Source organism: Sinocyclocheilus grahami, unplaced genomic scaffold (genome assembly GCF_001515645.1).
Source record: "Sinocyclocheilus grahami isolate Dianchi unplaced genomic scaffold, SAMN03320097.WGS_v1.1 scaffold46.1, whole genome shotgun sequence".
Classification (NCBI taxonomy): domain Eukaryota; kingdom Metazoa; phylum Chordata; class Actinopteri; order Cypriniformes; family Cyprinidae; genus Sinocyclocheilus; species Sinocyclocheilus grahami.
In genome coordinates, this window is record NW_015505225.1 from 2,207,013 (window position 1) to 2,232,748 (window position 25,736).

At 36.0% G+C, this 25,736-nt stretch overlaps 3 protein-coding genes across 4 annotated transcripts; 1 reads left to right on the forward strand and 2 right to left on the reverse strand.

Annotated features, from left to right (window-relative positions):
• Positions 1-1,362: 1,362 nt before the first annotated feature.
• c2cd3 (C2 domain containing 3 centriole elongation regulator) lies at positions 1,363-21,221 on the reverse strand. The gene is made up of 29 exons (XM_016268526.1): positions 21,160-21,221; positions 19,443-19,569; positions 19,198-19,335; positions 18,901-19,048; positions 18,722-18,807; positions 18,323-18,517; positions 18,104-18,213; positions 17,910-18,028; positions 17,676-17,807; positions 17,144-17,593; positions 16,860-17,011; positions 15,405-15,648; positions 15,143-15,320; positions 14,883-15,066; positions 12,717-12,889; positions 12,473-12,608; positions 12,082-12,350; positions 11,503-11,583; positions 10,360-10,980; positions 9,083-9,391; positions 8,864-9,002; positions 8,595-8,659; positions 8,308-8,513; positions 7,680-7,813; positions 7,458-7,592; positions 4,709-4,899; positions 3,821-4,634; positions 3,461-3,569; positions 1,363-1,915 (listed from the first exon to the last, which is right to left on the reverse strand). The coding sequence occupies exons 2-29, from the start codon at positions 19,532-19,534 to the stop codon at positions 1,841-1,843; spliced, it is 5,685 nt and encodes a 1,894-aa protein (XP_016124012.1). The 5' UTR covers positions 19,535-19,569; positions 21,160-21,221; the 3' UTR covers positions 1,363-1,840.
• Positions 21,222-21,904: 683 nt separating this feature from the next.
• Positions 21,905-22,478, reverse strand: LOC107582653 (mediator of RNA polymerase II transcription subunit 29-like; the record flags this gene model as incomplete). The annotated part of the gene is made up of 2 exons (XM_016268564.1): positions 21,905-22,279; positions 22,365-22,478. Coding segments are annotated over 2 exons (339 nt in total), but the record flags the coding sequence as incomplete, so codon positions are not given.
• Positions 22,479-23,316: 838 nt separating this feature from the next.
• On the forward strand, positions 23,317-25,645 carry LOC107582664 (ribosomal RNA-processing protein 8-like). 2 transcript variants are annotated; one of them, XM_016268576.1, is made up of 6 exons: positions 23,317-23,408; positions 23,588-23,702; positions 23,785-24,052; positions 24,130-24,925; positions 25,321-25,450; positions 25,532-25,645. In XM_016268576.1, exons 2-6 carry the CDS (start codon positions 23,619-23,621, stop codon positions 25,640-25,642), a joined length of 1,389 nt encoding a protein of 462 aa, XP_016124062.1. In that variant the 5' UTR covers positions 23,317-23,408; positions 23,588-23,618; the 3' UTR covers positions 25,643-25,645. The 2 variants fall into 2 exon arrangements, with proteins under 2 accessions (XP_016124062.1, XP_016124061.1); XM_016268575.1 differs by having other exon boundaries at positions 23,608-23,702.
• Positions 25,646-25,736: the final 91 nt, after the last annotated feature.

Below are 25,736 nucleotides of genomic sequence, written 5' to 3' on the forward strand. Positions count from 1 at the left end.
CTGCGCATTGTTATTCTTTTCATCATTCCCTAAAGCGGCTAATGAACCAGAAGTCTCGCACATTTACAGAAAACGGCTTACTTCCTCTTTTTAAAAAAAGGCGGGTAGAACAGGGGAAAATAAAATGGTAACAGGGTTGCCCAGTCTTTTAATAATACATTTTTATAGAATAAATATACTAGTTATATGTTTATGTTTATTATGAGCATATTTGCTATTATAACAGGAAATTTGGAAACACGTAGGCCTATAATAAAAATAAAAAAAATCAAATAAAGTCAGTAAATGTGGATGATCATTATTCACGTTTCATAGAATTAAACATAGATAATTCATATCTAAACAGTAGAATATACAGACAGATAATTTCGGCTAATATTTTCTAATGTTTTTCTAAGGTTATTCTAACTATTCTAGAGCTGTCCAAGGTGCTGAAGACCCTCATACATTTTGACTCATGTTTTTGACTACATTTATCAAGGGTGTTGGAAGAGAATGTGTAGTTCTTTGTTGGTATGTTGGCTCCAATGAAAGCTCTGAAATCCCTAGTAACCAACCTCTCTGGAGCTTGTGATCATGTTACAAGATGTACAAATGCAGCATGACCTCACAGCATCAAGTCCTGGGTGAGAGGCAGTGTTTTCATAAATGGGCTGCAATGTCTCTTGAAGGGGATTCAATGCTAAATTTGGACAATCTCAAACGTTTGAACACTGCTCAACTTCTGGAGCTCCTGGAAGACGAGGAAAGGATGCGAGAAACAGTCAGACACAATTCAAAGGTACTGTTCAACTACACAGTCACGAACGACAAAAAATTAAGACAAAAAAATTCTGGTTGTCAAAAACGTTAGTTAAACTAAAAATGATATTGAGATTCGCTGATTGCAAAAATTGCTCAGAAAAGTTATAGCTCTGAGAAAATGTCAGGTAGCATTTGTTGCACGTTGCAAAGTGTCTAAATACTTTTATAGTGTCATTGTACATGACTTACCTGATCTGAAGGACTTGCCTGCAGTTACAGCATCTTCAGAGGTGTAAAAAGATCTTGATGGCCTCCAACTGTTGGCTTGCAGAGCAGAACTTAGCACATCAGCCACATTTGAACAACTCTAAAAAGCTTTTAGCTGAAAAGTACCAGATTCTTGGTCAAATGGTGTCTTCAGTGCGATGCAAACAGAGAAAGCTGGGTAAGTTCTTGGTTGGCTTGTAATATAATGCTGTTTTCTAATGTGTGTCACTGTATAACTGATCTAATGCTTGTGCAGAAACTTTGCAGCAGAAACTCAGCCTTCGAACGATTCATAAGCTTCTTAAGGAGAAGACCAATCATTCCTTGAGTCAATCCGAGGTACAGCTGAGATATGCGTTTCATTAAATGCAGATTCAGATTTCAAAGACTTGAAAGAGTGGTTTCAAAGTTTTGATTGAGATTTCGGTCTTTAACTCTCCAGAATCTCTGGCAGAAGTTCATAGAAGGAAAGCTTCTGCTGACAGATTTTGTGGAATCACTTCAAAGCTCTCAGATGTTGTGTCATCGACGCCTTTTTCAAGCCGAGAAGATCCATAACCTCATCATACACGCTCAGATATACAATCAAGATGCTGATTTTTGCCGTTTTGGGCATCATCCAAACTTCCTGCACTCACCAACCACAATCAATGTTTTCAGTGGCACCGCTCCTGTTATCTTGCTGCCTGGTTTCCAGTATCCTCATTTATCTCCAATATCAAATCTTCCTCCTCTTAAGCATCGTGGCTGTGTCGACACATTCTCGACTTTGATATCCAGAAATGAATCGAGCACTGAGACTCGCCGATTGCCACAAAGACATGCTGCTTTACAGCCACTTGACAAGATTCAACCTAACATTTACCAGACTCCCAAGTAAAGGTGTGATGCTGATCTGGGAACTCTACGAAAAGAATAAACATTAAAACAGAAATTTTGTGTGCAATTTGTCATCATTGATGTATTAGTCAAATAAACAAATGCAACCAAATAATTATAACAATTTTATCATCAAAGCCTCCTCCACTCTATGTAGTAAAATGGTTAATAATTGGTGATGGTTCATAGTTTTCATCTATTATATTTAGCTTAATTTGCTGCCATCTTTTATAGCTCAGAAGCTGTCAGTTGATTCATCTGGTTTAGAAGAAGGTCAACACGAGGACCAGTTGCTTGATTGGACTCATCTCTCTAATTAGAGCTCATTAAACAGGCTGAGAGGGTAAAGGAGAGCTTTTGTCAGGCCGTTGGCTTCTTTTGTCTCTGGATAATACTTTGGTTACATCACTGTCAGTAGGTGCCATTGTCTGCAGCAGCTCAAATTGGGCAATTTTCTCATCTGTCAGCTAAAGGCTTCTAGCCTTTGAGCAGCTCAGTCTGACAGACATTAACTGCCCCAGACAACTGAAAACGTTTATAAGAGGTAAAACTAAATAGTGAGAACAGGACCTTCAAAAACAATTACCGTAGATGGAAATACAAAATTCTTTATTACAAAAATAGATTCATTACTGAAAATAAACAACTTTTTTTAATGCTCACATTATTAAAATTACTGTTAAAAAGTATACCATATTGCATCATGTAAGAAATAAATAAGGATCCCAATCACATACTTAAAAAATGAAAACAAACACAGAAATCTTGAATGAATGTATTAACTTTCTTCTGTAAATTTCGAAGCAAATATTTTTGCAATTCTTCTAGTCTCTTCACTTCTCTGTGATGGAGGGATGCTTGGTCTTGATCGAGGCATTCTTCTATATAGATTTCCAGGATTTACAGTCTCCTAAAAGAATGAATTTTAATAGCTAAATCATGACAGGATTAAAAACAAATAAATCATTTTACAAATAAGAAAGCGTACCACGATCCATGAAATTTGTAGATTGTGCTTACAAGATAAAGATTAGACATTATGGACCACATTTGAAAATGTAGTCACTCATATCTTCTGAATAACGCCAATAGACTTGATAAGCTTAAACAGTAGGTTTTTCAAAAAAAAAAAAAAAAAAACCTGGTGTTAAAGGACATTATGATAATATGATCAACAGATTTGAGAGGAGGCTTCAGGACAGACATAAAAGACAAACAGACAGATAGAACAATAGATACAATAGAATGATATTTCCACCAACTTGCAGCCAAGGGTGTTAAAATACTATTTGGTAAGCTGGCAGTGGGCGGAGTCACACAGACCAAAACAAAAACAGACATTCTGACACAGAACGCATATTTCAAGGTCAAATAACTGGCTGTAGCATTGTTTTTCAGAGAAACAAGTATGTGAACTTAGCATGTTTCCTAAATATCTGCAAACATATTACAGTTTTTTTTATGCTTTAGTAGTCAAAAAATAATAATACATAGCACATTTAACTTTTTCAAGATTACCAAACAGTAGCAGCAGCTTTCTTATAGTTAAAAAAAATGGGAGAGTACTCACAGATTCAGTTGTTGCCGATGGAAAGACAGGTGCCATCCTCAAAGCCCTCATGGATGCCTCCAGATGGTGAGCCGACAGGAAGAAATTTGGAATCTCTACAGATTCCAAACTGCACAGGGGTGTTTAGATAAAAATAACCCAGATATGTTTTAATACAAGCAGAAGTTTAAAACACTTGTCCTACAGACTTCCATTTATAATGGACGTCTATGGGGCAAGTGTCAAAGTTTTTGTTGGTTTTTACAAAACGGAGGCAGATGAAGACTTTTTTTGTGGTAATCAGCAGCATGCCACATATGCTGTCAAAAGAACTAGAAAAATAATTTAAATTTTCAGGTCATACAAAGCTTGGAAGGATACGGTTTTGCTGTTCTCTCATCACTTTTATCATCTGTTTCAGAACCAGACTCTGCAGAGGGAGGCAAGTTTGGTCTCTCATCACTTTCTTCAGGTTCACTATTACTTTGTTCATAATCTTCCACCTCACTAATACTAGAAAGAGCACCATCTCCATCCAGACCATCTGGAGAAGATTGCTGTTCCCGATGGTCTGTGGCAATAGCACCGTCACTCCTAAATGTATCGAGATCAGTTTCAGATCTTTCACAGATATCGGAATCAGAATCAACAGCTTGTGATTCTGCAGTCAATGACTGCGGGTTAAAGTCTGGAAGAATGTCTCTGCTGTTTCTTTCCTCTCCTTGAGTGTGCATGGTGTCGTCATGAGCGTGATGCTGCACTAACTCCAGACTCTCCAGAGATCCCATATCTGGGTCAGACAGTAGGCTGGTCCAAGGGCTGGTTCTGTCTGTGACTGAAGTGACCTCATTGAGTGTGCGGGGCTGTATTAAAGTTTCCTCAAAGTCTTCATGCTCATCTTTTTCCTCTTCATCAGATGAGTGATCGCTGGAACGGTGGTGGAGCTTTTCATCTTCAGCAGCAGCTGGTGACTGTCTGATCTCTGCTGGAGCTGGAGAGCTGATGGGCGAGACTTCATCTTCATCCTCCGACATCATGTCTGATTCCTTATGAAAGCGTGGCTCTATCTCACAGCTATCAGACTCTGATAATATCAGCTGATCTACTCCAGATGTTAAGTGCTCCTCAACCACATCAAGAGTAGCAGAGCTTTTATGGCTAGTTGTAGCCTCTTCTGTCTGGTGTTCACTTAAGCCTGAGTTAAAATAAAGAGTTAAAAATGGCTTTAAATAAACAGGAAGTCACACTAACAGTTAACAACTGACTCACCTTTTATAATGTTATTGACCTCTCCCACCAGCTGACTGGACTTCAGTAGCAGTCGAGTGGTGTCTGTCTCTGAGTCTCTATGCTCGTCCAGCCTGGAGGTTCCTCTCAGCTCACTCAGCTTTGGGAAGGCTGGAGTGGACAACTTTCGGCTGAAATACCTTTGAATATCATCCAGCTCACTGAGGTTTTTCCTAAAAATGCAACAAAAAAAAATTCCATTGACAATCAAAAATGAAAGCCAAAGTGGAATGAACGGTCAATGCACATAAATACCTAAATCTAGAAAATAAAAAAATTATCGGATTGTGTTGAATCTAGGGATGGGCAATAATATGGGCTTAAAAATATATCGTGATATTTCTGGTATTTATTGTGATAACGATATCAATGACGATAATTCAGGGAATCCTGTTTGTTTAGAGAAAAGTATTGTCTTTCCTATTTTTACTCATAATAGGGTGTTGTGAGCAATACTGGGTACACATGTAATGTAATGACGGTTTAATTCATACTGCAAGCCGGAGGGTGCCCTTGCGCAGAAACGCCACATATGCATCGCAGAAGTAATACTACTGACACGCTCCATGAAATCCCTAATATGGACAAAGGCATCCAGTTAGCTCAGCTGAATAAAATGCACAACGACTGCAAAAAATATATGGTTTATCGGTGTTCTTCAAGCAATCTTGGGTATTTTTTTTATAAGGAAAGTATATTTATAATGCAATGCTAATCGACATAGCCTTTATAATACTATCATTCTGTAATATGAAACCACGTCTGGTCACAAAAATAAGTTATTTCAAACACTCGACTATGTTATTAAGTTAATTTGGAGAAAAAGTATGTCAATAAATTATATCTTTGTTGGACAACAGGTTTGTAAAAAGGCTCATGCACATGAAAAACTGTAAATCGCACACTTGCTACTGTAGTAACTTTATTCAGACTGATTTTTTTGTGCACTGTACAGCCCTAACCAAACCAGGTCATTTAGCGATAAACTCCTCCTCAGTTTCACACAGTGTTGCCAACTTATCAATTTTGGTGCTAAATTTAGCAACTTTTCACACTACCCTAGCAACTTTTTCTTCCAAAAGCACCTTAGCAAAATATGTAGATATTTATATGTACAACTTTTGATAAGTGACTCAAACGATAAAAAGGCACACAATTTCTATCTAAATTACACAAAATGAGGAAACCAAAGATGCCTAGCAGTACACACATCACATGAATTAAGTTAGCTGCTATTTGCAATTGTTCAATTTAATAATAATAATAATTGAATAATTGTTAATTTATGATACACCTTAGCTTGTACCTGTGATTGTTGATCAGTTAGTACACTGTAAGAAAAATAGAGAAAAATGGAAAAGGTACTAGCAATTTTTCAGGACATTATGTGTTATCCATTATCCGTTGTAACCCTGTAACCCGAAAACACAAAATACAATGGGTAATTTAAAATGCAGGTAAAAAACCCTTGAAAAATCAATACGGAAAATTCCTTCATATTAACATAGTAGATTGTGCCCTATTTTTACAGACTTTTCTTAGAGTGTAGCATAATATCTAACTACTAATACACTGCTTAAAACGATAATTGTTCAGAACGTGTAGTTTTATTAGTTTATTAGCTAATAAAATAAATAAATAATTGTAATGGTTTAAAAATGTGTAAGTGTTCAATAATTCAATGTTGTATTTAAAAATACAGTTATTTATATTTTGTTATTATATAATGTATTTATATTATTTTACGAACAAATCTAAATTAACATGAAATATATTTTTTGCTGAGATTTGACGTAGTGACACATTTTTGCGTCGCAATTACGTAATGATGTCATCGCGCAATGACATCACAACATCATTTAACAACTTTTAGCAACAAATCGACTTTCCTTTAGCAACTTCCCCTGAAAATTAGTTGGCAACACTGGTTTCACATCCACCTTCCGTCATGTCGCTCCGCACTGTCGCACACAGAAATATGTTAGCGACTAGACTTTATTGTTATTATCGCGGGAAGACTAATTCTTATTGTGGGGAGAATTCTTACCGGTATGTCATAAACGATAAGATATCGTCCATCCCTAGTTGAATCCATAATACTTGCTATCTTAAATAATCTGTTAAATAACAAAATAAAGTCAATTTTAAATCTGGCAAATAAACTACTGTTCTACTGTTCGAAGGCTTGGGTCTGCTTTTTAATGTTTTTGAAAGAAGTCTCTTATGCTCATCAAGGCTGCATTTATTTAATCAAAAATACAGTAAAAATTAAAACAATTGTGAAATATTATTACAGTTTAAAATAACCGTTTTCTATTTTAATACATTTTAAAATGCAATTTATTCCTGTGATGGCAAAGCTGAATTTTCAGCAGCCATTACTCCAGTCTTTAGTGTCACATGATCCTTCAGAAATCATTCTAATGCTGATTTGCTGCTCAAGAAACATTTCTTAATATTATCAATCTTGAAAACACTGTTGATGTTTTTTGTGGAAACTGTGATAGATGACTAGAAAGTTCAAAAGAACTGCATTTATTTGAAACAGGAATCTATTGTAACATTATAAATGCCTTTACTGTCACTTTTGTTAAGGAATAGTTTTTGCATATGCAGAACTTCTATTTGGAATACATGTGAAGAACAATAATTGGATTTCATATGGAATCTGATCATTATCTGATGTGACATCTTAATCTTTCATCCAGGAAACAGAAGACAGTGTGGGTACCTGAGGGCAGAGAAGAGTGCTGAACTGGATGGGTGAGAATCTGCTGCGAAGGACGCTTTCTCTTCCTCATGCAAACTCTGATGGAACATTCTTATGTTGTCCATATGCTCATCGTGGCGCTCTGTCACACTGTACCTGAACACACATCCCCACAGTTATTACTTCAGACAGTAAATCTGACAATAAGGCAGCTTTTCTATATCATTTTCCCTAAATAGCTACCTGTCAGAGAGCAGTCTTTCAAATTGATCAGGAGGTGTGCTGATCCTCTGCTCTGAGAATCGACTGATGTGGCTGGGGAAGCTGCTGTACGTAGCTGTCGTTGAATAGCAAAGTGGAAGTGCGGTAAAGAGAGCCTGCAAAAGACACATAATCATCACCACATGACAACTGTGTAGACATTATTAGGTGAAACTAACTGGACACTTATTTTTATACACTACCAGCCAAAAGCTTGGAATAATTACGTTTTTTTTTAATGTTTCGGAACGAAATCTCTCGTGCTCACCAATGCTGCATTTGCTTGACTAAAAACACAGTCAAAACAGTAATACTGTGAAATATTATTGCAATTTAAAATAACAGTTTTTTTTATTTTAATGTATTTTAAAATGTGCTAACTCTTGTAATGGCAAAGCTGAATTTACAGCATCATTACTCCAGTCTTCATTGTCACATGATCCTTCAGAAATCATTGATATGCTGATTTGCTGTCTGTGTAATATTTTTGTGGAAATCAGGATACTTCCATTCTTTTGAATGGTAGCATATGGTTTCCAAAAAATAGTGCACAACAAAAACTTTTTCAATATTGAAAATAATAAGAAAGGTTTATCTGTAAATGACTTACACTTGAGTCTGGAGCAGCGGCCTCGTGGGCAGGCAGTCTTTGTGCACGGAATTCCTGCACTGCCCTCAGAGGAGACACAGACACCTTCAGCTGCCCCTGACACTGCCCGCTGAAATCAGTGATGTTATCCCAGCCACAAACTGACTGAAATCCTGACAGAAGTGGTGACAGGTCAACAGACACGAATCCAATCACCCGTTCAACCTCTGCAAATGAAAACATAATGCAAAACTAATCTTTTATGGCGAAATATGGTGGTAGGGTGTGAATGATTGCCATGTCATTACCTCCTTTATGCCAAACTTTGAAAACCAAGGACTGCTGGGGATCCAAAAGTAGCTCCTTCGACAGTCTGAAAACAAAAAAACAGCCACGAGTTTAACATGGGCCCTGTTTCCACCTTGTATTAAGTTGCATACATGCATGACCGCTTCCACCTGGTCTTTACATGCATCTCCTGTGACCACTTGTGTTCGGATTTCATCGAGATCCTCCCCTCTTTTGTATAATTTGTCACAATTCACTTTCTGTGAAAAGGAATGTCAAATGGGTTTACCTGCATTCTTGCTGGTGGTCCCACACGGGGCAGTCACTGTCTTTGATGAGTGCTGTGGTCACTGTGCCTGGGGCATCGGCGATGGCGTAAGAAACACAGCAACTAGGCAATCCTCCACCACGCTCAGCGAGAGGACAACCTGAGGATGACAACAGCGTTAAAACAAGGTACTTGTAAACGAGAATGAAGTAAAATCAGTAATCCCTGTGGTTATTTTACCCTTCAGGCTCAGATGCATGGCTCTGTCCACAGTTATGTTGGCTATGAAGGTGTCTTCATTGTTGATCTCTTTGGATGGTGGAGCTTCAGTGTTCATGGTTGATTTGATCAGCTGTCTGCTGGAGGATTGAAATGGTCTTGACAGCACTGTGGTGGGGAGGCCTCCATCCTCCTCATCTTCTCCTGAGCTGTTGAGCTCCTCAGGGGCTTGAGGCTCATGTGGTACAGAGTCTGTTGTGACAGTGATATGGACTCTGAGAGCAGCGCCACTCAGGTTTACAGCAGAGCGCTTGAACAAAGGATACACACCTACCATGAGAGAGAACCATGTGTTAGTCAGGAGAGAATACCAAAATGTTACCAAAATATTATATTAGTAATGAGCAGAGGACACATCATTGGAAAGTAGGATTTTCCTAGCACTTCTGAGATCAACTAAAACTGTGGTTCAAAATAGGGACTGAAATGTTTTAAATGAAATCAAATTTCTGTTCTTCAACAAAATGGCAATGAAAGGAAGTGCTTAACCTTCAGAAATCAAAGAGATCTCAAACTAAACCATACCTATACATGTTTTATTTTACATTTATTTGATACACAGTTCAACCCCATTACCAAATATTTCTCTATAAATAAAGTCTTAATAGATTAATAATAAAAAAAAAACACCAGGATAGGCCAGATATTGGTTAGTAATTATATAAACTTTAAATTAAATTAAAATATACACTATAATTTAAATGGTCTGTGATAACATTAATGTTATAGAAGATTTCTATTTCAAATAATGCTGTTCTTTTGAATTTCTATTCATCAAAGAATCCATCAGCATATTAGAATGATTTCTGAAGAATCATGTGACACTGAAGACTGGAGTAATGATGCCAAAAATTCAGCTTTGCTTTCACAGAATTACATTACAATACATTCAAATAGAAAACAGCTGTTTTGAACTGTAAAAATATTTCACAATATTACTATTTTTACTGTATTTTGGATAAAATAAAAAAATGCAGCCTTAGTGAGGATAAAAAAAACAACTTTACCTTAAAACTTATCTTACCAAGCCCATACTTTTGAGCGGTTATATATAGAGAGTTTTTAGTTGTCATGCAATATTCTGTTTACTAAGGGTGAAATTATCATGTGGTAACAGTGTTGCTGCATAATGATTTTTATAACGATTAATATAATAGGCCAGCATAATATTATATAAAAATAAAAAGCTAAAGTGCACAAATAGCCCCTTCACAGATAAATAAAGAGCAAATATCTACCGCTAATTGTTTGATGGTGCTTCAAGGTCCCAGCAAGAGCAGAGAGATCAACAAAAGCAGAGCCCACCAGACGGTCAGCATTATGAGGCCGGACTCTCTTCTCCTTCCCAAAGGCCACCCACACCTGCACCTCCATCCTCTCCTCCCTCAGGTACCAGCGCAAGGGTTGAGTCCTCCTCAGCACCACGCTTCTGCTCCCCTGAAATGCCACGGTGGCTAAACCTTCTTCTCCTTCACTCTCGTCTGGAACGGGATGTCTAAGTTCAGAGCAGAAGGTCTGCTGGTTGTAGAGTTTGTATCTGTAGTAGCAGTAGGTGGAACGCTTTAAGTCTTCATGTCCTGGCAGCAGCAGGCAATGGATGGGCAGCCACGCTCTAGGCATGGATAGTGATAATGCCAGAGACTTTGTGCTTTCTTCCAAAGTGTCTTCATCCTCTATATCTGCCTCATCTTCACTGTCTTGCCCCACGTCCCATCCCAGTCCACGGGCTGAACTGATGACTCGCTCTCTATCTGCATGATGGGAAAAACTGATGGAGACTTCAAGTCCTCCTGCTGAGGTCAGACTGTGAGATGAAGTTGTGCGCTGAGGTAGAGAGAGACTGTACCAGCCAGATATGCCTTTAAAAAATATATTTATATACCATTGTTATATTTCTATTCATTTTAAATACTTTCAAAAAGTATAAACTAAAAAAAAATAAAAAATACTAAAACATACCCAAATAGAAGACAAACATTTTTTAAACGTTAATATGTAAAAAAAACTAAAAAATGTAAATAATAAAAATGGATAAAACCAATACAATCTTGTTGAGCATAATATACTTTTTTGTTCAAAAACAATCAAATTAATTAATTAATTAAATAAATATATGTGTGTATATATATATATATACACACACACACACACATTAATGTTTTTTTTGAGGGGAAAAAAAATAAAAAAATGTATATATATATTTAAAAATAATGTAATAAAATTAACAAGAACATTTCCAAGTAAAAGACAAGTTTTTAAATTCTAAAAAGTAAATATTGTAAAAATAAATAAATAATAATACTATATTATATATCAGTTAACACTACAACATAAAAATAAATCAAAAACTTAAATCCTATTAATATTCAAGACTTTCATACCACTTCTTTTATGAATCAGATATGCAAGTTTAATTTTCACAGTGCCCAAGACAGTGTCCTTCGATCTTGTGGTATCTGCCACTACAATGAGATAAACAAAACACGCAGTATATAGTATTTATAATGCTGGAATGGAGTGATAACACTAAAAACGAACAAGTAAATATTAAATGATTCTAAACAGTAAGTGTAAAGACATAAAAATACAGAAAAAAGAAGGTGCCTGAAAATATGTACAGTAAACAGGTAAAATATCCTTTTCAAATAGAACTAAAAATAAAATATAATAATCTATACCACTTATGTAATGTAATAATACTGAATCAGCAGACAAAACTCAATCTACCCATTTTACCCATTCTACCCATAAAAGCCATTTTTTATTCCATACAACACAGATCTACACCTACACACATTTATGGATCTTTTGCACGATGGGATTATGCAGTAAAGAGCTGCATGTTTTGTGGAGTCATATGTAAACCAAAGATATCAAAACATCCTTAAAAGAAGTGTGTCATGTGAAAGAAAATTGAAATCTCCACATGTCTGTCTACCTTTCCAAGTAGGGTAACTCACTTTTGCGTGTGTCTCTGTTGTAAATGGTGAAGACGGCCACTGCCTCCTGCAGGAGTTCAGCCAGACTGACACTCTCCCCGCTGTCTCTCTGCACCAGCAGGTTACAGCAGAACTCGGCCTGATGTTCAAACTCTGGGCAGAAACTTCGGGCCGCCACACGTGTACTTCGAACCTCACTGTCCGGCAGGAAGGACAACTGCACTGTGATGAAGGAGTTGAGCCCCACTTCAGAGTAATACAGCAGTGAGCTGTCTGCATCTGCAAGAGCTCTGAGAAACAAAAAGATGGCTAAATTATACTCCATGTAATGTTAAATCAATTTAATTAAGCTAGACTGCTGTTGGGGTAATTGCTTAAAAGCTAAAGGCAGATTTGAGGCAGATTGACTCACTTGGCTGCAGCTTGTAGCCCGGCTGCTCTGTGCACCTGCACAACCAGCATCACTCTGCGGGACGGCACAACCCCACTCTTCACTCCCACACTCCTCATTGGTCGAGACTTGTACTGAACACTCACTTCAAGCAGCCCTACAGGTAAGCACAGATGAAAACAGGTTTTACTTTTACATTGGTTTAAAATCCATATAACACTATATATGTTATCTGCAGTTATAAGATAATAAGACATGCAACTACCAGGGGGCTGAGGCTGTGTGTCGACAGGTCGGTCGGTTCTTGGTACCAGAGGAAGGGAGAAAAGTTGTGCATCGGTTTGACCCTGTTTCTGCATGGTTACCATGGCACACAGTTTGGACATGGGCAGCAGTCCTCTGGCTACTAGCTGATCTCTAACATTTGGATAATAATACCTGCAAATGTTTCAATAGGCTTATAAATAAGTCATATTTTCAAAAAAAAAACAATTAAAATATTACTAAATATGAGACATGTTTTTAAATTATACAAATGTGGGATTTTAAATTAATAGAAATAAATAATAAAAATATTACTAAATAAAAGTAATATATTTTTAAATGCTGAAATAAATAAATGTAAAAAATAAACAAATGAATAAAATAATAATATTGGCAAATAAAATATTGCTAAAATAAAATAATGCTTTAAACGTTTAAACATAAAAAGCAAACAAATAAATAAAAATATTTACAAATAAAAGAGAAAAATAAGTATATAAATAAAAAATTGTCAAAGAACAAGCTTTTAAATGCTAAAATGTAAAGAAAAAAATTTAAATAAATAATAAAAATATTGCTAAAAAAACCCACATTTTTAAATGCTAAAACATAAACAGCAAATAAATAAAACAGACATGTTTTTAACACTAGAACCGCCACGGGGTTAATTTTACCCGTGGCTGTTTTTCAAATGTACATAACAGATTTAAAATAAAACATTCAAGTCTCCCAGTCATTGACTTTTACTAAAATTATGTAATTTACAATCCAATGTTGTTAAAAATAATTTCGATAAAACCAGATCAAAAAATACCTGCTATATAATGCATGTAGTTTCGCGCTGTCATTTTCTTGCCGCTTATGTTTTAACATTGTACATTTCCAGGCAACGCCTTTCACTCACTGATTTAGTGGTTATCAGTTTCATAAATAAAGTAAAAGTGACAAAAAAAGGCGATTTATGGAAGGTAGGTATTAGAAACACTAAATGCCATGAGTGATGGAGAGTCTGATGGTAAGCTATGTGTGCTGGGTCGGCTCATCTGACAGTGATCCAGATATCATATTTACATGTTTTAGCCTAATGTTACTCTAATTGGTCAAACTTTGGTTTGATTAATTACTTTTTGTCTTACCATATAGTTTATTATTCGCTACTGTGTTGCTATTCTAGTCTGGCCGTTTGCTGAAGAAGAAAAAAATCTGATCTATATGATGTAATGAATAAAACAATTTTTTTGATTACACAAAGTTTAATGGTGTTGTTCTCTTATTCAAATTATAAATGTATATATAACTAAATAAATTAATAAATATTTAGGTGAAGCTGTGCGCTTGCATTTGTCATCGCATCATCCTATGCAGTGTGGTGAATTAGTATTGCTCATTATTGTCTATAGGCTATTTTAGTCATTTAAATAGCATGGGTAATCTTAATATATTGATTAATGACATTGTATTATAATATTACATCACATAAATATTTAGGCTACTACCTTCTAATTTCCGTTGTCAGTGCAGGCTTTTTTAAAATTTTTTTAGCTTAGGCTACTGACCATTATGGATTAGTGTAGACTGCATTAAAAAGTCTTGAACATAACAACAGGATAAAAATATAGTTGATGACTAGACATAATTATTGCATGACTCTAGACACTTCTTTGTGAAGACAGTGGCATAATACAGTGAAATAATATGTTCTTTAGCCAAATAAATACAGCTGTCATGTGCATGGGTAAAATTTACCCGCTGGCACTTTTAGGTATACAGCGACCTATGGCGGTTCAAGTGTCAATGCTACAATGTAAAATTAAATAAATAAACAAACAAATATTGCCAAACAAAAAAAGGAACATTTTAAATGCTAAAATGTCAATAAATAAAATATTGCCAAAAAACACATGCTTTTTACATGCTAAATTGTAAAAACTGAATTAAAACATTTAAATATTGCTCTCAATGTAAAAAGCAACTAACTAAATAAAATGTCTCTTTTACTTGGTAACATTTCTAAGCACTAAAATATAATTTAAAAAAAACAATCATATATATATATATATAAATACATTTAAATTAAATTATTGCCACATAAAAGAAATACATTTTAAATGCTAAAATGTAATAAATAAAATTCAGGACTAAATTACAATTTCTGCATTTACTGTACCTGCACCAAACCTCAAAGTGCACCCCTCCTCCGTTCCTCAGCCCTTGACTGGCCAGTGAGCTCAGCAGTATTCTTTGCACTGGGATGTCAGGAGGAGCCAGCAGGACATGAGTCTCATTATGTCCAAACACGGGGTCAGGCACACAGAGAGTGGTCTCAGTGCGGTAGGCCTTGAGCTCCACATCTGTGGAACAGAGCGTTGGTTGAGCTGAACAGAAAAAAAAAAGACTTTTAATACAGTCAGCAAGAAAACAGCTTACTGCTCTCAACGACATGTGGGTCCGTGTCCTCTCTCGACTCATTTTGTGCAGGGAAGGAGTACTGGATGTAACAGTCAGCTTCTCCCCACACTGTGGACTGCAGAGGCGTAAGACCCTTTACTCGCTCTACTCGGACCATGAAGACATGCTCACGCAGAACATCCAGAGTGGTACTGGCCTGCAAAATCATCAATTTAAAAACAAATTAAGCTTCATTCGTTGAGCATCAGTGTTGCTTTTGGGAGTTTTAAAGTGAACTAGCCTTGGTTTCTACATGTGGCCGGTGGTCTAACATGTGCGCTGGTCGAGGCAGCGGTGATACGTGGGTCGGCTCGTCATCCCTCATTCGCTGCAGTGCTGTGATCTGCTGTGCTAGACCCATTGCTAGACACACCCTGAGGTGTCCACGAGTGCTGCCGCTGAACACATCAACCACAGGTATAAAACTGTCCACTCCAACCACTGGATACTGAGACTGCAAGAGCAGATCTGTGATCTTGGGGTCTCTGGAGACAAAGTAAAAAGAAAAAAAAGTTAAGCTTACATGTTCCAGTATTATTTTACTATTCTTTTATTTACTATTAGAGTACTTATTCATGTTTTTCCATTACTTTTATTTTTAAAATGTTATTTTTGAATTTATAAATTTTTTGTTTTTTTTTTATATAAAAATATATTTATATATTATACATTTCATTTTAATTTTCTGTTTCAGTTTTTCATCCCAACTCAATCTGAGCAGCTGAATCCTTAGCCATATTCAAGAATCGGCTTCAATCTTTATTTGACCCTCTAACTCCAGCATTCTCTATTCTAATTCTATTCTTAAAAAATACTTGATCCTTTTAGACTTGCACTCTATTCATTTACTAACTGCTTGTTTTCTTTAAAAACAAACAAACAAAACTAGCACTAGCTTCTCTATTATTTTTGTATTCTATTTCTTTTCTTTTTATTTAATATACAATTAACAAAAGCAAAAAAAAGCCTCTAACACTAGCTTGCTCTATTCTTTTTCTATTCTATCGGTTTTCTTTTTATTTATTATATAATTTAAAAAATCTTGCTATGTGTACTGCGTTAAGCTAACTGAGACTTGTCATAACACTTACATATTACTCTTTTGTTGATTTTGATTGCTTCCATTGTCCTCATTTGTAAGTTGCTTTGGATAAAAGCATGTGCTAAATGACTACATGTAAATGTAAATGTCATCTAATATTTTGGAAAATGGATGGATATAATATTTAAATTTTATTTTATTTTATTTCAATTAATAAAAGCATGACTTATTAGTTTTAGATTCATTTAATGATAACTACACTGATATATTTGATATAAAGTAATTCATTATAAAGATACTATTAATATAAAGTTTATACTAATATGAATATAAATTACTAATATAATATAATGTTAATATTAATATATATTGTTGCTATTATTCTATTCATTATTATCATTATATAATATAAGAAATAATATTTTATTTATAACAATATTTAATTCTATGCATATTTCACATTTATTTTAATAGGAAATGCATAATAATAAATAAAATATTATACTGCAACTACAAAAATACCACAAACTTAATATACTGCACATAGAGTTACTAATGTTATATTTATGCTATAGCATACAAATATAAATACTGTATACATACATTACGTTGACAGACAGACAGACAGACAGATAGATAGATATATAGATCTACCTGAAAGACATGTAGAACTGGTGAAGAGGTAGTTTTACCAAACCAAGAAGTTTATCATGGTCTGAACTACTGGCCCTCAACCAAACTTCAATGACCATCATGTTGTTCTTCATTCTCTCCAACAGTTTTCTGGTCAGTGTGACTGGAGCCACCTGTATCATATTAGAAATTAGATTAAAAACAAATAATAAACTAACTGTATTGTGGGAACCCTGACGATTTCCACTACAGAGTAATATGGGTAAAGCCTGTGAACTTTCCTCGATTCTATATTTAGCACCAACCTGAATAAAACCGAACGATGGATGTTTTTGACCCCAGCTCACTGTCGATCGAGCGGTTTCATCGGATCCGAGGAGCTTACAGTTCAAGTAGATGTTGGACTGCATGGGTGCACAGTTAAAATCTTTCCCATCAGGCACCATGAGCAACATATGAAGCAAAATCTCAGTCTCCTCCACTTCCTGCTGCAGAGGCTCATGAAGAGAGCTCTGGTATCTGACGTGTGGTGATGTGGATCGTGATCTGGTTGGAGGTATCAGGATACTCTGGACTTGATGAACACTTGCACTAGGAGACGGGTCTCTCCTGTGGTCAGTCACACATAAACCCTTTGGCCCATCATGCTCTTCAGTCAAACGGGAAGGAGGGGGTCTTGCTGGACTCAGCATTCGTTTTGCAGGTCTCTTTTTGGTGGAGAAATCGTTTTTGTCTGCTGCTAATTCAAATGAAACCTTAAAAAACATAAGGGACAAAGAATGAATCACTTCGATCAATAAAATCTCCCAAATTTGGTTCTTATGATCGATTCTTTACCTTCAGAGGACCAACTGCTTGTTTATCAATGTTTCCATCCGGTCTTTGAACAGGAAGGGCAGCAGAAATGCTCAGCGATTCACTCTGCATCAGGGAGCTCAGTGGAAACATTGCTGATCCAATGAGAATGGGCTTAACAACAAATGAGAAGATCAGGCCTCTAACAGATAAAACCAAAAGAGCCTTGATTTCTGAGGTTTGTTTGATTTTGTGATTGGAACACACTGCACTTACTGTCTTTTGAAGGCTATTTCTGGAGTAGATCTTGAATGTGATGTTCATCTCCCACCATTGTTTACTAGATGACCTACTGAACCTCACTGGAAACAAACTTTGGTGCTGAAACATCACGACTGAAACAAAAATGAATCACCAGATTATTACACTACTTCTGGTTTCTCGTAGTTCTCTAAAACTAATGTACTCACCGCCCTCTGTTACTTTACTAGAGACAACTTTTGTAATCTCTGAAGGTACACATTGAACATCCTCAAACCCAGCAGAGACCAGTGGAAAGAGGTACTCTACGATATAAAAGCTAGATAAACAAAATATTTACATCAGGTTAGTTTTTAAAAATGGACAATATCTTCTAGCCACCATCATCTATGAATATTATCTGATGTGAAATATCACAAATGTGGTACCATTTCTTTGTGGTGAGGGGGCGAGGTGGTCTTCCTTTTTTAGCGAGACTTCTTGAAATACTCTCAGTGGAAACTTTTAACTCACTGATGGTGACCCTGGCAAAATGAATATCTCCAAGTAAAGCTATTATATCCATGCCAAGTCCAGAGAAATCATCTCCTGCTTCTGAATGCTGCACATCTTCAGAATCAAGTCTTCAAAAAAAAAAAAAAGGCAGTTTACACAACAGCAGATATGAAAAAATGTGTTTCAAAATAAAACTATTTTTATTTCTCTGTACCTATACACATATGTGAAAACATTTACATATATGTTTATTTATTTATTAATACATTTTTAATGTATTTATTTTAAGTGAATGAGTTTTGAGCATTTCTTCTTGCATTAGTGTAACTGACTGGGCATTTTTAGTTGGTCTTGTATGTACTGGCTTCTCGGCTGGATCTTTCTTTTGATGCTCCTCTTCCAAACATTCATCTGATATCTAAAAAAAAGGGAAAAAATTATTTACAAAGTTATACGTTTAAGGAAACTAAACTACATATAACAGCTTGCTGTGTTACACTGTATGACTTACAGGAGCTTTGTAGAAGAGGTTCTCCAGAAGACTCTGATCATATTGAGGGTCGTTGAGCTCACTGTCCATGAGCACACTACTATGATCAGAAAGAGAATCTGGGAAAGAACCCTCTCCATCCCAGAACTGCAGCACAGATCCATTAACACTGAGGAACAGAGCCATTACAAACATTAAAGCATATAGTTTGCAAACACAGACAAAATAATTCATCTCACTCTAAAAGTTTCACACATTTCCATCAAGTATTTATGAGCAAAGTTCCATTTTCGTCAATTAATCAGTAGCCTTGACTACCTTCCCAGCAGCAAATCCACAGCCATGTCCTCTGGGTTGACTCTATTCTGACTTGGTTCTTCAAGATAGTGAACAGGATGTTGGTGTTCTGCTTGAAGGATGTTCTCCAGAAACTGTCCTGACGAGGGCCTGGCTGGCCTTTAGGAGGAAGATGATGTTTAACACTATTTATAATCATCAACATTCTGCCATTTTATCTATTTTGACCCCTCATAGGTATGTGTAAGAATAAGTAGAGTTCATACAAGACATCAGTGTTGTCTTTGGAGAGAGGCAGGGGAATGTCCTTCAGAGGAACATCTGGCTCCACATCAGATTTTAAGGCTGAAACCACCATGGCATTTCTCAGTTTGCTACCACGCTCCAGAAGAACTGGAAAAATACAAAAAACACAAGTAATATATAATAAAAATAAGTAAACTATATAATGGACAATAAGTAAAGAATAAATAAACACTCGGCATATGCATCACTAAATAGTGTTACATGAGTGTAAAGAGCTGTCTGGTCTTTTTGTCAACAGATCTGGCAACAGAACTTCCACAATGGCCTCAACCATCTCTAATGAAAAATGTGTAATTTGTATAGTGCTGTAGAGCCCTGCACTGGCCTCAAATTTAGGCCCTAGCCTGGCCCGTGTCTGACAGCTTATCAGAATTACCGGCCCGAGCCCGTCTCCCTTTTTATTAAGTTAATTTAGAAAAAAGTTTGGAGCATTTTTTGTTCGTTAAATATGTTTTTGTTTTTTAAAGTAACGACCAAGCGGCCAGACTTGTCTAAAATAAAATCTATAGATATAAAACAGTTCCAAGCATATAACAATGTTTAAACCTAGATCAATGTGTGCAGTTAGACGCATATCCAAGCGTTTGTGCGGAGAGTGGAAGCTAAAGTGCGATTTGCAGGACATGGAGGCGCCAGCCCGATCACTTGCATTTTTTTTCACTGCAAACAACTTAAAATACGCTGTCATTTTTGCTCATAAAGGTAAGAGTAATATATCATTCGGAACTGTAAAGGTTCTACTTTTATTTGTGTCCACTCACAATATCAACAAAACGTTGTGCTTTTGTAAAATAAAGAAAACACACAATGCGCTTTCTGCCGTCTCGGTCTTGAACAGGAGCGCTTCACAAAAATGAACCCAAACTCAGCGAATACATGCCTCACATCTATAGAAAGCTTTACATTTCTACTTAACGAAATAAAACAAATTGAAAACTCTTTCATTATAATCATAATCCGTAAAGATGCACTTCTCTCTAAAGATTGGCAACTTCATCCTTGACACGGACTCAGAAAACACTAGTTTATTAGTAAATAATTCAAACATCATCTTACTATTTCCCCCTGACACATTCTTGGTAATTACTTTTGCTGGTGCTATGTGGCAAGCTTTAGCCTATTGCGTGCATTTGAACGCAGAACTCTTCAGCTGCGCTGTCGGCACGCTCGCTGTTGCTGCAGAACACTAAACATTAAACACCGTCGAGCCGCTCTTGACAGTCGTGGTAGCAGGGTCTCATGTTGTTTCCACCAGCGTGGCAAATTTTTTTCGTCACTAATTGATGGATGTCTAAAATATAAATATATGGAGAAGCCTAAAACAGGCACGAGGCCCGGCCCGTGTCTGAACTATGACGTGAAAATTGGCCAGAAGCCCGGCCCTAGGGGCGTAAAAAATTCGGGGCCTGTCAGGCCCGGGCTGAAATGCAGGGCTCTATAGTGCTGTACTGACACAATATAAGGTTTTAAAACTGACAGAATTAACTGAAGTTTAAAAAGAACTCAAGATCAATCAGCAGAATTTGGCAATATTCAGATTGTGATTGACAGACAGTTCTTTAATTTGACCAGTTCTTAGAAATCATCTATGACACAAAGTATTTCAGCCAAAATGTTGCTGTGTTCAACAGTGAAGTCAATATAATGAATTCAGTAAATCAAGTTAATGAGGTTTACCTGACAAAAGGTCAACAGGTGCGTGGTTACTTGCTGAAAGAGTTTGGGTGGTAACAGGTTTAGGTTTTCCAGTAGAAGAATCTGGTATGACGTTATTGTTTTCTTGAAAATACAAGTAATCCTTCCCTCTAAAACAAGAATATTGGACAAAAACAATGTTTTATTATTGATGATTATTGAATTAAAATGAAAAAAATCTTAGAACTTAAAAAAAGAAACTAAAAGAAATTAACTTTGTTACAGTACTAAAATTACTACAATTAAAAATGGTTTAAAATTGAGTAAAGCTAAATACAAATATCGAAAAAATACAAATGACATAAGCACATAACTTCACTTAAACTAAAATGAAAACATAAATTAATTTAAACATTAAGATTATTAATAAATAGCATTTATTTAGTAAACAACTATTATTATTATTATTATTATTAAGGAGATATTCATATTAAAATAATAATAGTAGAAAGGTAATAACATAGTTAATAGATAATGAATAGAAAAAATTATAAATACTACAACAAAAATTGAAATAAAATGTAGTTTAAAACTAATCAGAATATTAAAAAAACTAATAAAAATTACAAAAAAATTAAATAAAAGCTCTATTCATTATAAATATGAATACATACTACTGAATAATATTAACCAGTGTATAAATAATAATACTAAAATATTTTTTGCAATTGAGTTGACAGGACCCATAAGCAGCTTGTTAGATCAAACAAGTATTTTATAACACACACATTTATTTTCAAGAATATATCAATTGAATTGTACGAGTACATTTGTCACAATAGTAAACAAACAAAAGGAATTGAAAATACAAAAAAATACATTCTTCAATCAGCATCAACGCTATGTAAAAAAGCTAACTAAATACAGTTGGCAGCTACTAATTACAAGCTCCTTGAACCTTCCCAGCAATCTTTTTGGAACACTCTAAGAGAGCATTATGAATGTCTTTAGCACATGAAATCTGTGATTTGATCATACTGAGATACTGAGAGTAAAACAGAGACTCTGTTTGTACTGTGTCCGGCTTGGTGGCTGTAGGTACGAGATTTGGAGAGTGCTTTGTGCTGTCGATGCTCTGCGACAGGCACTCGTGGGCCAGCCGCTGAAAAACGAAAACGTCAATGTTAATCGAAATCAAACGAGATCTTTGAATGACATTTTTTACCAGAATCACAGCAGGTGCTTACCAGGCAAAGCTCCAGTTGATCACAGAGAGCATAAAACTCCTCTAAACTTTTGTCAAATCGCTGAACTGCTGCATCATTACCCTTCCTATATTTTGAGAGGTGAAATATATATATATATATTTAAGTTTATTTCTTGGTTTAAGCATCCAGAAATCTTTCTATTGAAGCTTATTTCTGCCACAGTATTAAAATTGAGACATTTTATCTCGCAATGCATATGTATAGCTCACAACTCTGAGAAGAAAAGTATGAATTGTGAGGAAAAAAAAGTCACAATTACATTTTTATTTTTCATTCAGTGGAGGAAATAAAAACAGAATTGTGAGATTTAAACTTAGAATTTTGAGAAAAAGTCTGAACTGTGAGACAATGTCAGAATTCTGCCTATTTTTCCCCCTCAGAATTGCAAGCAAAGAGTCAGAATTGTGAGATTAAAAAGCCTGCAATTATCAGATTTTTTTTTCCTGTGGCAAAAACAGGCTTCCATATATTTATGTACATTAATAGACAGAACAGACAGACATGTACAGTGGGGCAAAAAAGTATTTAGTCAGCCACCAATTGTGCAAGTTCTCCCAGAGTGTAAATACTGTTACAAATGTATTGTTCATTAATTGTTAGTTCAAGTTACTTCATACTTTCACTAATGTTAGCAAATGATACTATTCAGTAAGTGTTACCGTTTTACTATCATCAGATTTTTAATAAGAAAATGTAACAGCCAATAGTCCTCCATTTCTCTCTTCAGAAATCTTTTCAAAATCTCTTTTTGAAATATCTAGCTGTGCAGTTTCTGTGTAAATGTTTGAAGTGCGAAGTGTTAAAACGGTCATGCTTTTCATTTAATGGACCATTTGTCTTTCACAATGTAATACATATTTGAGCTTAATAAATGAGCTTTATTCAAATAAATATTTGAATAAAGCTTGAGCGCATTTGGAGGACCCAGCATCCGAGTAGTTTGGAAAGGAAGTTGTCACGGTAACCCGGATGTACACAAAACCACGTGACGGTTCTTAGCACGTGTAGAAGACAGAGAGAGATGTAAGTACGCTGTAAATTCATTTTGAAATGCGTTGTAGGAGACTGTTACAGGTTTCTGAGGGATGTCAACAATAATTTCTGCTAGCACTACGATCAATTTTATCATCTGACAAGATATGCAGGCACATAATAGTTAGCTTGCAAATTCTTTTCGTATAACTCATTGTAACGGTTTACAGTGTTTGTCCAAAATTAACAGCGTTTACAAACATGTTTGCTGAAGAGGAATGGACTGATTCTCCATTACCAGATGGATCATCTCACACTGTTAAGATGTCTCCTGCCTCTGGCAAGGTATTATGATGTCTTCCCCCTAATCTAAGTGTAGTTCTGCCACATGAATTTAATTTTTCATCTAGCATTTTTATCCCAACAGGATAAGGTTGTGGGTAAACAAAGTCTTTTGAGAACCTTGCAAACATTGGGTTCAGTTCCAGACTGGGGAGCTGGGAATGTTTTTGAGGATAGTGAAGAGGAGAAAGATGCCTCCACTACAGTCAAGACGGCAAAAAAGAAAAGGTGCAAAAAGCGTAAAAGAACATCTAATGCTGAAAATGAAGGGAAGCAGCAGGATAAAGGGGATTCATCTGAACCACCTGTGCAGAAGAAGAAGAAGCCAGTAAAGAAGAGCGTTAAAGAAACAAGTGAGAACATGTTCTAGTCATTTTATGTCTACACTCTTAAACATGATTGACTTTTTCACATCGATCTGTGTTTGCAGATTCTAAAGTGTCACACGAGTCCAGAAAAGATCAGATTGACAAAGGAGTCGGACCTCAATTGGAGAGAAATGAAAGTCGAGCAGAAAACAAGCTGGGCAGAAAGCAGTGGAAGAACAAGATGAAAAACAAAAGAAGGTGCAAGAACAAATATGTTCCAAAAACCACAGGTGCTGATGATGCCATTGCGAGCGAGGAACCATGCGTTCAAACACAGGATGTCAAAGAATCCAAGAAAGTGAAGAAACATGACAAGGCATCCAAAAAAACGAAGAAAGCTCATAAAAAGAATGGTATTCCTTCCATCACGGACAATGCTCAAAATCGCAAAGACTCTAAAACAGATGAAATGCCTAGCACAGGAACTAGAATAGCAGATGACTCCCTAAGTAACAATACAGTCTCGCATAAAGTGGAAGATAAAGGGAAACTGGTAGAAGAAAAGTGGAAGAAAGAAAAATTGCGTCGCATTTTAAAGTCGCAGCTTCCTGATTACCGTAATAAAGCCTCAGAGGAACTAGAAGAACCCAATGGTACAACAGTAAGTTTGAAGGGCGATGAAGAGCAAGTGGCTCCTGACCCCTCGACTGCTTTAAGGATAAAGATGGAGAAGCGGTTAGAAGCCGCTCGATTCCGCTACATCAATGAGCAGCTTTACACGTCGACCAGCGGTGAGGCCAACCGCATGTTTCGGCAGGACCCAGAGGCCATTGCAATTTACCACAAGGGCTACACGGCACAAGTTCAGCACTGGCCTACAAACCCTGTGGATTCAATCATTGCCTATATTTGTAAAAAGTGAGATGTCCTTCTTTTTGCTGATTCCTTTATGCAGTGTTTTTAGGAGTTTTTTTGTGGGTATGCAAGCACACATTACTTTTAGACACACACATACACCTATATATATATATATATTGCTTTTAACTTTAGGTATGTATTTATTAAAAAAAAATAATAATAATAATTTTCCTTTGTATGCTGTTTTGACATGGCTGTAGTTTCCTGAACAACAGTTTAATTTGTTAATTGTTTTAAAGACATTCAGAACAATTAACAAATGAACTGGCTTGTCTTTATTAAATCACAGTGTTCATGCACAGAATAATCTTCCATGAATGAACTACAGAAATACAGCATTTTTGGAAGGCACTGAAAGTCAATGAATTTCTATTTCCTTTTTTCCCCCCCCCCAGACCAGCTTCTTTAGTTGTTGCTGATTTCGGCTGTGGAGACTGTAAAATTGCTCGGAGTGTAAAGAATAAAGTACATTCTTTTGATTTGGCTCCGGTTTGTGATCTTGCCACTTCATGTGACATGGCAAAAGTAAGTTATTGTAGTAAAAAAGCTTTAATTTGTAATGCAGCCGAAAGACTAAAAGCAGCACTGTTTATTACTTTTTCACAGGTGCCGCTTCGTGATTCTACTGTAGATATTGCTGTTTTCTGTCTTTCTCTGATGGGGACAAATCTGGGAGACTTTTTGGCAGAAGCAAACAGAGTCCTGGTGATGGGGTAACTGCCTTTTTTTCTTCTTTTTTTTATTTTTATGAACTGTTGCCAAGTCTAGTGATTAGCCAATATATGAAGAGTTCAGATGCAAAAGCCTCTAA

What these genes read in the sequence shown, in the direction of transcription:
- c2cd3 (XM_016268526.1), bottom strand. Translation starts at nt 19,534, where the DNA reads ATGGTGGTTTCAGCCTTAAAATCTGATGTGGAGCCAGATGTTCCTCTG. An exon ending in AAAGACAACACTGATGTCTT is followed by an intron (nt 19,336 to 19,442) that starts GTATGAACTCTA and finishes TTCCTCCTAAAG; the next exon opens with GCCAGCCAGGCCCTCGTCAG. An exon ending in CAACAGAGACACACGCAAAA is followed by an intron (nt 11,584 to 12,081) that starts GTGAGTTACCCT and finishes ATCTCATTGTAG; the next exon opens with TGGCAGATACCACAAGATCG.
- LOC107582664 (XM_016268576.1), top strand. Translation starts at nt 23,619, where the DNA reads ATGTTTGCTGAAGAGGAATGGACTGATTCTCCATTACCAGATGGATCA. An exon ending in GAAGAGCGTTAAAGAAACAA is followed by an intron (nt 24,053 to 24,129) that starts GTGAGAACATGT and finishes CTGTGTTTGCAG; the next exon opens with ATTCTAAAGTGTCACACGAG. An exon ending in ATTGCCTATATTTGTAAAAA is followed by an intron (nt 24,926 to 25,320) that starts GTGAGATGTCCT and finishes CCCCCCCCCCAG; the next exon opens with ACCAGCTTCTTTAGTTGTTG.